The sequence below is a fragment of the Opisthorchis viverrini genome, assembly GCF_000715545.1.
Source record: "Opisthorchis viverrini unplaced genomic scaffold opera_v5_220, whole genome shotgun sequence".
Taxonomy (NCBI): domain Eukaryota; kingdom Metazoa; phylum Platyhelminthes; class Trematoda; order Opisthorchiida; family Opisthorchiidae; genus Opisthorchis; species Opisthorchis viverrini.
In genome coordinates this window covers 43,049-55,781 of record NW_008751874.1, presented here as the reverse complement: position 1 = coordinate 55,781, position 12,733 = coordinate 43,049, and the positions used below count along the sequence as shown (strand labels likewise).

At 45.9% G+C, this 12,733-nt stretch overlaps 1 protein-coding gene across 1 annotated transcript in view; it reads right to left on the bottom strand.

Annotated features, from left to right (window-relative positions):
• The window catches only part of T265_08414 (hypothetical protein), a gene marked incomplete at both ends in the record, with an annotated part of 30,137 nt that overhangs the window by 5,684 nt on the left and 11,720 nt on the right, over positions 1-12,733 (bottom strand). Inside the window, 3 exons of the mRNA XM_009174213.1 lie at positions 3,280-3,403; positions 7,290-7,465; positions 10,466-10,549. Of these exons, the coding sequence (XP_009172477.1) occupies positions 3,280-3,403; positions 7,290-7,465; positions 10,466-10,549 (384 nt within the window). The remainder of the gene's footprint in view (positions 1-3,279; positions 3,404-7,289; positions 7,466-10,465; positions 10,550-12,733) is intronic.

Below are 12,733 nucleotides of genomic sequence, written 5' to 3'. Positions count from 1 at the left end.
TCGCGGGACACTCTCCAGTATAGCTCAATGGATCGCTGAGGTGCGCAAACCGTCACACCACGGTAAGGTCCAGTCTCTTCGTGACGGAGCAATCAACTAATCAACTATGCTTCTCTAATAAAGTCAGAGCAAGACGGTGTAGTTATGCTATCATGCAAGGAGTTCACGCTCTTCGGTGTTTTATGCAGTGCTGTAAACTGAGCAAATCACTGCGTGACGAAAGTGCACGACCGTGCTTAATATGTGCCATGGCGGTCATTCTACCGCTGTGTGGTTGTGCTGTGTGTATTCACGAGAATTTATAAATTTTGTTGGTATACGGGCTGGTAGAATTGGCAACCCAAGCCTTCGTTCACTTGATAGACGAATGCAACTTGTCCTTCAATGAGAAGCAAGATCCACATGGAACATCGACTCAAACTCCACGACTGCGTTGTTCACGGCGTTAGACATCTGACATTCAAATCAACGTTTTCCAACAATAAGAGCCGTTCGGCAACGGCAACAGGCCTGCATAAATCCGTTTGTGTAACTAACATTTTCATAACTCTCCCTCTTCAAACTTTCGCACGTTTGTTACCGGATCGTGGATACCTTTTGGTAGCTCAAAACCGGTTGTGTATCACCAAGTGTGCAATCAATCCAGCGATCTACTGTTGAGCCGTCCTGAGAATCTGGAAATGGCTTAGCTGTTGCATAGTTCCGATACACGACCAAACGAATTAAAGAAGTTCCGATACACGACCAAACGCCAGAATTAAAGACTCACTGAGTTATCCGGGCTGGCGCGATTAACGAAGTCCATAGATCAGAAGATTGTTCGTTATCCCGTAAATGTGAGCACACTGTATAGCCAAGCCACAGGCTCGCTCGAGACAAAGTCTGGAGACTGCTATCCGCATCTTTACTCATTGACCGGCCTGGAATGAGATTCCGTGATTGTCACACAGCCCTCAGTTTAGTCCTGGGGGTAACGGAGGTCCAATCTCCTAATAAGGTTATTAGAGTGTTACTCTGACATACTTATCTGTTGATAACAGACTGCAGAATGAACGCGCTTACAAAATCAGTTCTATAGCATCGTCACCCAGACACACCAACTGGCTTCAAAGTTTAGCAGAAGCTGCCAACCTCTTCGGCCCGTGTCGATATAAAGAGATAGGTTGTGAAGCCCTTTGGATGGCACTGTTCAGCGCACGGCGACCCGCCCTTCACATTCTGCATTTTGATACACTATGTTCCTACCTCAGGATGCAGTTCCATTATCCTCGTGTAGTACACCGGAATCATCAATTTCATTCAGACTCTATCAGGAGCGACGCACAATAAAAAATAATATGAATTATTCTCTCAACTGAGTCCGTAATTTCACATTGTTGCTCGACTGTTTGCTTTTTTGTGTCCTATGTTCACCTCCTCTTGTCACGTTCAGTTGTGTCACGACTTCGTCAATCGGATTCAAATAAGTATACGCAGCAGTTCTTAATCAACTGGAAAATGTTTGGGACCGATTNCCGTCACACCACGGTAAGGTCCAGTCTCTTCCTGACGGAGCAATCAACTAATCAACTGTGCTTCTCTAATAAAGGTCAGAGCAAGACGATGTAGTTATGCTATCATGCAAAAGTTCACGCTCTTCGGTGTTTTATGCAGTACTGTAAACTGAGCAAATCACTACGTGACGAAAGTGCACGACCGTGCTTAATATGTGCCATGGCGGTCATTCTACCGCTGTGTGGTTGTGCTGTGTGTATTCACGAGAATTTATAAATTTTGTTGGTATACGGGCATTATGCTGGTAGAATTGGCAACCCAAGCCTTCGTTCACTTGATAGACGAATGCAACTTGTCCTTCAATGAGAAGCAAGATCTACATGGAACATCGACTCAAACTCCACGACTGCGTTGTTCACGGCGTTAGACATCTGACATTCAAATCAACGTTTTCCAACAATAAGAGCCGTTCGGCAACGGCAACAGGCCTGCATAAATCCGTTTGTGTAACTAACATTTTCATAACTCTCCCTCTTCAAACTTTCGCACGTTTGTTACCGGATCGTGGATACCTTTTGGTAGCTCAAAACCGGTTGTGTATCACCAAGTGTGCAAACAATCCAGCAATCTACTGTTGAGCCGTCCTGAGAATCTGGAAATGGCTTAGCTGTTGCATAGTTCCGATACACGAACCAAACGCCGAATTGAAGATTCGCTGATTGGCTGGCGCGATTAACCAAGAGTCCATAGATCAGGAGATTGTTCGTTATCCCGTAAATGTGAGCGCACTGTATAGCCAAGCCATAGGCTCGCTCGAGAAAAAGTTTGGAGGCTGCTATCCGCACCTTTACTCATTGACCGGCCTGGTATGAGATTCCGTGATTGTCACACAGCCTTCAGTTTAGTCCTGGGGGTAACGGAGGTCCAATCTCCTAATAAGGTTATTAGAGTGTTACTCTGGCATACTTATCTGTTGATAACAGAGTGGCGAATGAACGCGCTTACAAAATCAGTTCTATAGCATCGTCATCCAGACACACCAACTGGCTTCAAAGTTTAGCAGAAGCTGCCAACCTCTTCGGCCCGTATCGATATAAAGAGATAGGTTGTGAAGCCGTGTGGATGCGACCCGCCCTTCACATTCTGCATTTTGATACACTATGTTCCTACCTCAGGATGCAGTTCCATTATCCTCGTGTAGTACACCGGAATCATCAATTTCATTCAGACTCTATCAGGAGCGACGCACAATAAAAAATAATATGAATTATTCTCTCAACTGAGTCCGTAATTTCACATTGTTGCTCGACTGTTTGCTTTTTTGTGTCCTATGTTCACCTCCTCTTGTCACGTTCAGTTGTGTCACGACTTCGTCAATCGGATTCAAATAAGTATACGCAGCAGTTCTTAATCAACTGGAAAATGTTTGGGACCGATTGAGTAATTATTTAGGAAAACTTCGGGGGTAGAGTCAAATGAACAAAGAGAACTTCAGAAAAACAGTCGCTAAATCGCACATCTAATGCCCATTTGATAGGTCGGACACAAGGGCGATAGAGTCATCGGATAGGGTATCTCGGGACGAAATGGAGCTTTAAATAGTTCATGATCAGTGTGCGCGGATAGGTGACAACTCTGGCAGTATAGGTGGAACAGCGATAGACTGTTGGACTTTACCCCAGGACACTCGTTCAATATGATATCAAAGGCACATAAACAAAAACGCAATCCTCAAGGATGATGTGATGACAAAAGCGAGCGTTGAATATGGGAATAAGGACGTACAATGCATAGTTTTCAATAAAACGTGCAGCGTGATTCCGAAAATGCAGATGACAAAGCCCAGCATATTGATTGGGGAAATTTGATCACCGTTGAAGGTTGCGGCCAAATACAGGGTACAAACTTCCTGAAATGTGACGGAAAGACAACATATATTGATGGACATCTGAGCGTTGCAAGAACTGAGGGGGAGAACTCTGGTGAGAATGACAAGGATAACAAACCAAGCGGAAATGTGGATTTATGCACGCTCTGGAAGTCGGTTGCAGCAAAACCCACTACGATAAACTCATTCAGCATGAGTAAAGCTTGGTTACCAAGAGGGAGCTTATGAAAGAAGTGCAAATTACCCCTTATAAGTCACGGCAACTATAGTCAGTGCCGTGAACTCAACTCTGTAAAACGTAAGGGGAAATGCGAATCACTACAGTAGTCTTCCTAGAAAACGAGTGAAGGCGGTCCTACGAGGAGCTACGGGTTCACGAATTTTTTGGAAGCAGTATAGTAACAGCTTAATCTTGTTGCCTCAACCCTGGAGCATTTTGTCCTGGTAAGACCATGAAGCATCTTGTAACTACGGAAGTTCGCTCTTCTAACAAGAAATCAGTCACGAAAATTCGGAAATTTGTGTTTCCTAGCGACGTTCTATTGAAAAAAATCGTTCAGTCGTAGCACCCTTCCGGTGGCTAACTGCCATGCTACCCGAAGGTTGCACGAGGGCTGGGATACTGCCAGGTTGCCCAAGCCTAGACAGGGGAAGTCGAGAGGCAGAGGTCGGGTTCGAACCAGGGACCTTCCGGTCAGTAAATTCGCGCTCTAACCAATTGGGCCATCTCGCCCCCGACGTTCTATTGAACCATACAGGTACCTGGAATTAGACCAGAGTTACAACAGCACGGGGCATTATACCATTAACCACCGCCAGAGTTCACGTCAAACTAAACCGCCGAGGTGCGGAGTTCCATCGATCCATCGTCGCCATGGTACCCAAACTACCACGTTACTCAGCAAAGCCTAGAGGTAGTCGAGAAGGGACAGATTACAACCATAAGCATTGGAAACCGACAGCTCACTCATTCGATCCTCTCACCACAGTCGCCCACACTTACTGGCGCTCAGTGAACACAACGCTCCGTCAGTGGACGCCAAATGGCGGTGGCGTTGGAGATGCCGTCTAATGACCATCGGAGTATAGATCAGGATAAGTCAAACCAGAATGAGTCATGCGTGTGTGACCTGAGATTGGTCTTTTAGTAATACATGCCCCCGGTCTACCCGAAATGGCCACCAACATACCGACCAGAATGAACCAAGCCATAGCCTATTGTGTAACATCAAAGGAGTTGACATGAATTTGGCTTATTAACAATGAAGTCCAACAGTCCACCTGGAGCAAGTTTAATTTTGTAGTTGATTTACTTTGGGTCTGTAATTGGCGCGACTGGACGTTTCGGAAACTCCTGGGTGTTAAGCTCAAAAATTGATGTTAAAGGTGACTTGCTGTGACCACCACTGTACAGACCAGACCGACTGACTGATACTATGTGTTACGAGCACACAATGGGAGTACCGGCTTTCCAATTGACTCAGTATGACCGGGTAATCACGGACAATCAACTAAGGATGGTGATGGTTTGGTCTTCTTCTTCGCGTTTGCGCTGAGCTACACAGCAATTCAACGCAAGTGGAACTACCTTTCCAGCGCGGTAATTCATCCATATTATGGGTGTTACAATCAAACGTGGGAATGTGTTCCACGATCTGGAGTGCCACTCCTTTAGCCTCAGCAGCGCTAAGTTTTTCGACCCGCGCATTCATATCTTTGATAATCCCAACAATATCTGAGCTCTTAGGCCGCTTCAACAAGCAGCTCAAAACGTGATAAAAGGTGTCTTTGAGTATATCGCGGTAACCGTCTGCTGGGGCGTAAGTACAAACGACTAACAGGCAGCGGTTGTAGGCACATTTACGGGAAGCTCTCACAGACGTCAAGCGAACAACATAGAGGCGACTATCAACGGTCAACCATTCAACCAGAGATCCTCCTGCTCGGTGGCTAAGGAAAATAGTAACCCCAGTAGAACCGGTTCGAGCAGCCTCTGAAATCCGAGTGCACAACCGAATGTGACAGGAAACCGATAAGGAGATCAGCTCAACAACTGTTTTGAATCATTGTTTCGGAGACAGCACATATAAATAGAAGGCGAGTCCAGTGTGCATGCAAGAGCAGCCTGTTGTCCAACTTGTTTCAGAGTGCTGCAAGATGAACTAAGCGTTGGGGTATGAAGATGACATCGAAGTGACTCTGGTGGTGGCTTCAGATACTGTGGCTAACGAAAATGGAAGCGAACTGGCCTGCTATTCCCTAAGAATGGAGGCAGAAGTAAGGACATGTGAAATAAAAAGAGGGGAGGCATCAGTGGTGGTCTGTTTTCGCCCACCAACCTGCTGTATGTAGCGAGTAAGGCGAGTCGGCTGATGGCACCGCGCAACGGCCGATGTGTCAGTATTGTTAGTTGTGGGAATGGTGGTTGTACACGAACTACGGCACTGTCAGGGCCCCCAAACCTACAAAAGGAGACGATTCGGTTCTCAACCAACGCTTGGTTCAAAAGCCTGACCGGAAGGCATGCTGCTACAATAGTACAAGTTTTTTTTAAGGAACAAGTCACCGTGCCGGGTCAAGTCTCAAACCTGGAGGACTGGGAGACTGCGTTCATCAAACCTGCACCCAGTGACTAATCTGGTTTGACTGCACGCGGCAAAGTGAAACCCTTCCCGTATATCTAAGTGGGCCACACCGCAATGAGGTACAGTATATTTGCAACGGACAATTGAGTCGTTCAGCTCTACCACCCATTCGGTGCCCTATTGCAATGCCACCAGAAGAAAAGCACGAGGGCTGGAATACTGTGAGGTTGTCCAAGCCTAGACAGGGGAATTTGAGATGCAGAGGCCGAGTTCGAACCACGGACTTTTGGTCAGTAAATTCGCGCTCTAACCACTGAACCATCTTGCCATATGAGGAGATTATGAGAAGCTTACATTCTAATGCAATGAACTCAAACGTGAGAAATTCAATTTAGAAACTCAGGATGTCGATACAGACCTGAAAACATACAGCACATTAACCGAAGAATCAGTGCGTACCCTATGTAGCGGAATGGCGTAACTGGTTGCACCGCATTTTTGTTCTAGACATCTATCAAGCGGATGATAGATGCGCACAGACAACATACCAGAAGCCATCGAATGTTCTCAGCTAACGTAGTTCATACAAGAAATATCGGGCTTGGTTTAAAGAATTTTAACAGAGCAAGGTGAATTCGTCGCCATTTCACACCAATTTGGATGTCAGGAGATAGAAAACTGGGTTTCCGTTGTCGTGTAGACCAAGGAACAGCGTGCATCGTTGTTACGTGACGGCCAGAACACTGATAACCCGTCTTAGGGAAGGAGTTGGAGTAGGCTGGTGCGGTTGGAAGACGGATGTTCGGTTGCGCAAAAAAATCGTTCAGCTGCAACAACCTTCCGGTGCCTGGCTGCGATGCAACCCAAAGGAAGCACGAAGGTTGGGATACTGCCAGGTTGCTCACGCCTAGACAGGGGAAGTCGAGAGGCAGAGGTCAGGTTCGAACCACGGATCTTCCAGTCAGTAAATTTGCGCTCTAACCACTTGAGCAACAAGGACTCGAGTTGCAGAAAGTATCGAGCAACGGGGACTGTTGAGGCTGGGCAATGCAACGCACGCACTGATCGTCATCCTCATTGACACAGGTCTCACTGCTTCTCCTCGTACCAGAGGTAGCCAATAACTACGTCGCAGTCGTTTTTCGTCTAAAGTACCCCCCGTACTGTTGTCGAAGTCGAGCTATCTGCTGAAGATTCGCGTTTGCACTTAGAACTCGGTGTGACGACCTTTGAAAAGGTCACCCAGGTCACCGGACAATTCTACCGTGCGATATCAGTTGAGGCAGAATATTTAACCAAAGCAATGAGTAAAAACCACTAACCTTGAGAATACCGGCAATGGACAAGGTTAAACTGGACGCTGTGCTGACGACCAGGTACTCAGAGCACTCCAAGCCAAACGCCAGTAAGCCGCCAAGACTTATGTACAGTAGATCCAAAAGCAGTTGACTGTACTCAGTGGTCCGAAAAAGGTCTTTCGAACTGACCAATTGGGAACCTGAACATTTAAACAGGCAAATGGAGTGAACTAAGCTTTGACTACATGGTGACAGTACGCTTCCATACATATAAATAGATTTACTACCCTGAAAATCAAATGAACAGTTGATTGATTCTTTGATAGTACTCTGTTTTTCAGTTGCTTTCGAATTCTCAATTAAAATTTCATCTTGTGATCTATGTTAAGAACCGAGAGGAACTGTGTTTGAACCGTGTTCGAAATCATCAGAAGTGCTCATCTCACGAGTCTCTAAGGGGACTCGAATCTGCGACCTGCCGGCTGGTGGTTGAAGACAGGACAGGTCGGTAACGAGTGGCTAGTCTGGTCTCTAACTACAGAATGGGAATTCGAAAGTTGGAATTTCGCTGCAGATTTGTGGGATGTCTACAGCTGACGATTCACAACAAAAAAGAGAGTCCATAGGCACACGGCGTCACACATCATCTAAACTCTCAAGTTATTTCACATCGTGCATCGCATCTTGTATAGCGCCAGCGGTCGTTGCTTCTCCACAAAAACTATCCAAAATCACACGAAAATAGTACTCATGAGTAGAAGATAGACAACCGAGAGCTTCATAAGTTGTGGGTTAGCGTTTTGCGACCGTTCTCCCAGCGTTGCCGATATAGTGAACCTTTCGACACCTTTTATGGCATTTGGGGATAGATGCGAATTAATTTCAATAGAGTAATTGAAATATCTACGTTCCTCGATTCATTCCACTACAGATTTCTCCACACACATTGAATCAAATGATATTTAAGTGACAATGAAAGTGAATGATATACTTGCGAGGATAACTGCGCCACCCGTGCGCACGAGAATGAGGCTGATGAAAATTCGGGACTACGCCTACCCGGTAAGCACTGTATTGTTGAAGTATTTCCATCGTTGCGACGAAACACTCCTATGCAAATCAATTATGTTTTCCGGGAGACTCAAGTGAATCTCTCGTTTATGGTGTTCTTCAGCTGAATGTGCTGCACACAGGCCGCCTCATGATTCAGTTGGGACGATATTCGAAATATCGCAGTATATTTTCATAAAGGGAACTACTTACAAGGTTGCTGAAAACTCTTCGACAGTCCGAGACTGATCTCGTCCTTTTCGGGGCTCATCAGGTAGGCGCAGTCCCCGAGTTTCCGTCAACTTTGGGTCCTACTTGAACCCGAATAGGACTCACTGAGACAAACAGACTCAGTTGCAAATCTATTTACTTTCCACAAACGAGAGATTCACTTGAGTTTCCCGTGAAAAAACAAATTGAGTTGCAAGAGTGTATTTGTCGCAATTAGTCCAATTTAGGTTCAAGTAGAATATAAGGTTGACGGGACTGCGCCTACCTGATGCGCCGCAAGAAGGGCTAAACCGGTCATGGGCTGTCGAAGAGTTTTCAGTAACCTTGTGAGTAGCTTCCTTTGTTTCCATCGTTCTTATGGGGCGCACCAGATGAGGAGAAAATACTTCAGCATCTTGAATAACGACCCAGTTGGGACGACAGACGTCCTTTTATCAGTACGTTCAAAGCAACTTAGTAGTGTTGAATGTTGACATCATTTTACTTTGAAAATGAGATGTTGATGGCGTACTTCTGATTTGGCGCTCAGGCAGAAGATAACAGTGGTGCGAGTTTGGGTGTGACGCTCATTTGATAACCCCTAGAAACGGCGAAACCGGTAATGGGTTGCCCAAGTTTTCAGTAACGTTGCGAGTAGTACCACAATGGGTGTGCATATATTCAGATGCTTGTTTGATATCTCGAAGATCACAATGCTGGATTACTTTCTTTGCTAATCTCAAACCGACTACGCTGATACAAACACCCACTTGCTAGTTAATTTGGTTCAAAAAAGACTCAGCTGAATCCCAGTGGGAACTTTCGTTGATGATATTATTCATCTGAATGCGTTGCACAAAGGCCACCTCGTGTTTCAGTTTGTACGATATTCTAAGAGCATGATAAATGAGAAATTCAGCTGGGATTCGGTCAAGTTTTCCGTTGACAACAAATTAGTGTGAAAATGAGTGTCTTTCGCTAGTTTCACTTGGATTTCAAGCAGAACATAAGGTTGACAGGAAGTCGGGACTACGTCTATTGATATGCCATAGGACGAAACCGGACATAGACTGTCGAGTTTTCAGCCAACGCATGAGTGGTGTCCCGACAAGAAACGGAACCAGCAAAAAAAATAAGTTTTGCTGTCCTGGTGGGTACACGTCGAAACACTTGGGAGATAACAGAGGGAGTTCGAGTACTCTGATTAACTCTTGTTAAACGTGCAATACCTTCAGGAAGTTGTATGAATACCATATTCTAAAGCTGCTGAGGTTCCGGATTTATAGTCCAATTGGTGAAAACTGGTCCTTCCACGAAGGTAAAATGGTGTTAAATGGTTTATATAGCAAATGAACCCGCGACTATCCGGCTAGTTGTTTAAAGCCTTAACGAGTAGCTAACCAAGTGTGATTAACTTGTACTTTGAACCACTTACAGAACGAAATCTGGACTGAAATTTCCAAATCTCCCCACGCTACCAGCAATCTATAGGTAGCTCAGAAGGAAGAATGACTCACACGACGAGTGGAACATTCATCTGAGAAGTCGTCACTCGAGGAATCAATCAGCACGCTAGCACTTGATGCGAATTCTGTGAATGACGGACGAGTGATGCTGTATCCAGTCTAAGTACGAGTTAGCCACATTGCCAATCAGTCACTCGTGACCGAACGTGCTCAGACTACTAGCTGGGAGGCCGCGGATTCGGAACTACCTGGAGTTTCGTGAGACGCGCACTTCTGGCCAGCCACACAGTGCTTCTAAGCTTTTCAGCATACGATGAATATTCAGATGAGCCTGAATAGTGGAAATCGCCTCTAGGATGTATTACTTTCCTACAAGAAAGTTACTCCCCATTCGTCGCGAGTGAGAACCACTGGCTTGAATCCATCTACATGCCACGTACATAATGGAGTTCACGAACTGGCAAAGCAACTTACCCTCGATGCATAAAGATAAGGGGAGAATTGCAAGCGCCATCCACGGCTGGGTGTGATAGATGAAGTTTATGGGATGGGAAAGACCTGGAGTGGAGGAGAGGACAACAAAGCCCGTTAATAGTGAAACACTACCCCACGCTAAAAAGCTCGGGGATTTCGTCTTATCCGTATGGTCTCTGATGGAGCGTTTATCTGGTCAAAAAACTGTGGGAAGAGTATTTCAGTCTCTTCTTAGATGTCCTTATCTATATTAGTGTTGTACCCGGCCCTGAGACTGTTTTTGCTTCAATGGATAAGTTTTTTCTTAAAAAAAACGACCGGCGCATCAGATGTTTGCTGACCAGCAAGCATAGAATGCATACATTCGGGGTGTTGGTCTACTTCTCCCCGTCCAACGAACTCTATAATTTACCGCCGGGTAAAGAAAAAGGTTTGCCTCAGATAGAGCTCGGAATAGATCCTAAAGGGAAAGGTGGTTGGTTCCAGGCTGACTGCAGAGTGACTCCAATCCGACGAAATAAACAAAAATAAATCGTTCAGAAGTAACACCTAATCGGTGCTTAGCTGCCATTCCACCCGAAGCACTATGACTGGGATATTGCCGGAGCGCCCAAGCCTAGACGTGGGAAGTCCAGATGCACGGGTCTGGTTCCACCCACGAACCTTCCGGTCAGTAAATTCGCACCATCTCGCCCCCTGCTAGAATAGTCGTCTTTTAAGACCAAACAAGTCCTATGACTTGACTCCGCTGCGAGACACTACCGAATTTGGTAGTGAAGGAAAAAAACTGCTATGGTTCAAAAAGGCTCACAGAGAAAATGTGGTAACCTAGTTGATCTGGATGGAGTACCTGGTTTTAGGTGACCGGTATCGTCCACGAAAAGGATCCAACAAGCCTAGTATCTTTTAACTTCATGAAGAAGCACACTGCCTAGCATCTACAACCACACATGGGTCAACGTCATACGCAGTGTTCGCTGACCATCAATCGTTCAGAAGTAACACCTAATCGGTGCTTAGCTGCCATTCCACCCGAAGCACTATGACTGGGATATTGCCGGAGCGCCCAAGCCTAGACGTGGGAAGTCCAGCCAGATGCACCTGGTTCCACCCACGAACCTTCCGGTCAGTAAATTCGCACCATCTCGCCCCCTGCTAGAATAGTCGTCTTTTAAGACCAAACAAGTCCTATGACTTGACTCCGCTGCGAGACACTACCGAATTTGGTAGTGAAGGAAAAAAACTGCTATGGTTCAAAAAGGCTCCCAGAGAAAATGTGGTAACCTAGTTGATCTGGATGGAGTACCTGGTTTTAGGTGACCGGTATCGTCCACGAAAAGGATCCAACAAGCCTAGTATCTTTTAACTTCATGAAGAAGCACACTGCCTAGCATCTACAACCACACATGGGTCAACGTCATACGCAGTGTTCGCTGACCATCGGCACTTAAACTCTTCTTCATTACAAGTCACTGCGGACAAATGTCAGACAATAACCAAACCTATACGCACATCAACAGATCAACAAGACACTGGGAAGTTCGCTTGCAGGCTCTTCGGGAATCATCCAGGGCTGTCTAAGGCCCATTTCGGACCATATGACTTCCATCATGAGATAGCAACATCAGTGTTGTAATGATGCTTCGTTGGAGTACAGCCACGAAATTGAGCTCACCATATTTAATGAAAAGAGTGGGCCGTTGACGATCTACTGCGGCGGCATTGAGAAGCAAATATGCGGAAGGGAGGTAAAAAAGAAGGAAGGAATGGATTATGTACGTCGGATATTAGTATGGGGATTTCGCTGGTCAACTTCCTGATTGATTCAATCAATCCTTTCTATTATTAGAGCGCAGATGTGCTGAAAAAATCATTCATTTTTGCGCCAAGCTGTTAACGTCACCAGATATGGATGACTTTCAATTGAGCTTCTGTTTACATCACCATCATCATCATCACTGTCAGCTGTAATAACCGCGTACTCGTCGTACAGTGGTTGTAGCTGCCGCAGTTTCGTTCACCGGTGATTTCGGGGGAGGGGGAGGTAGCTGCGCATTGCAGACGGGAGCTGACAAATTGGTGCATAAATCCAGCACTGTCAATGGGCTGTCGAGTGGGTGGGTTGGGGGTTGGAAAAGGAGCTATGCATTGAAGGCAATAGCTTGGATGCATGAGCGCCATTGAGGGCGCAACTGGGCCATGTCTGACAATGTCACTAGCCATTGATGTGGTTCGTCTCGGGGTCCCCATCCAGGAAGACGGCAGTGA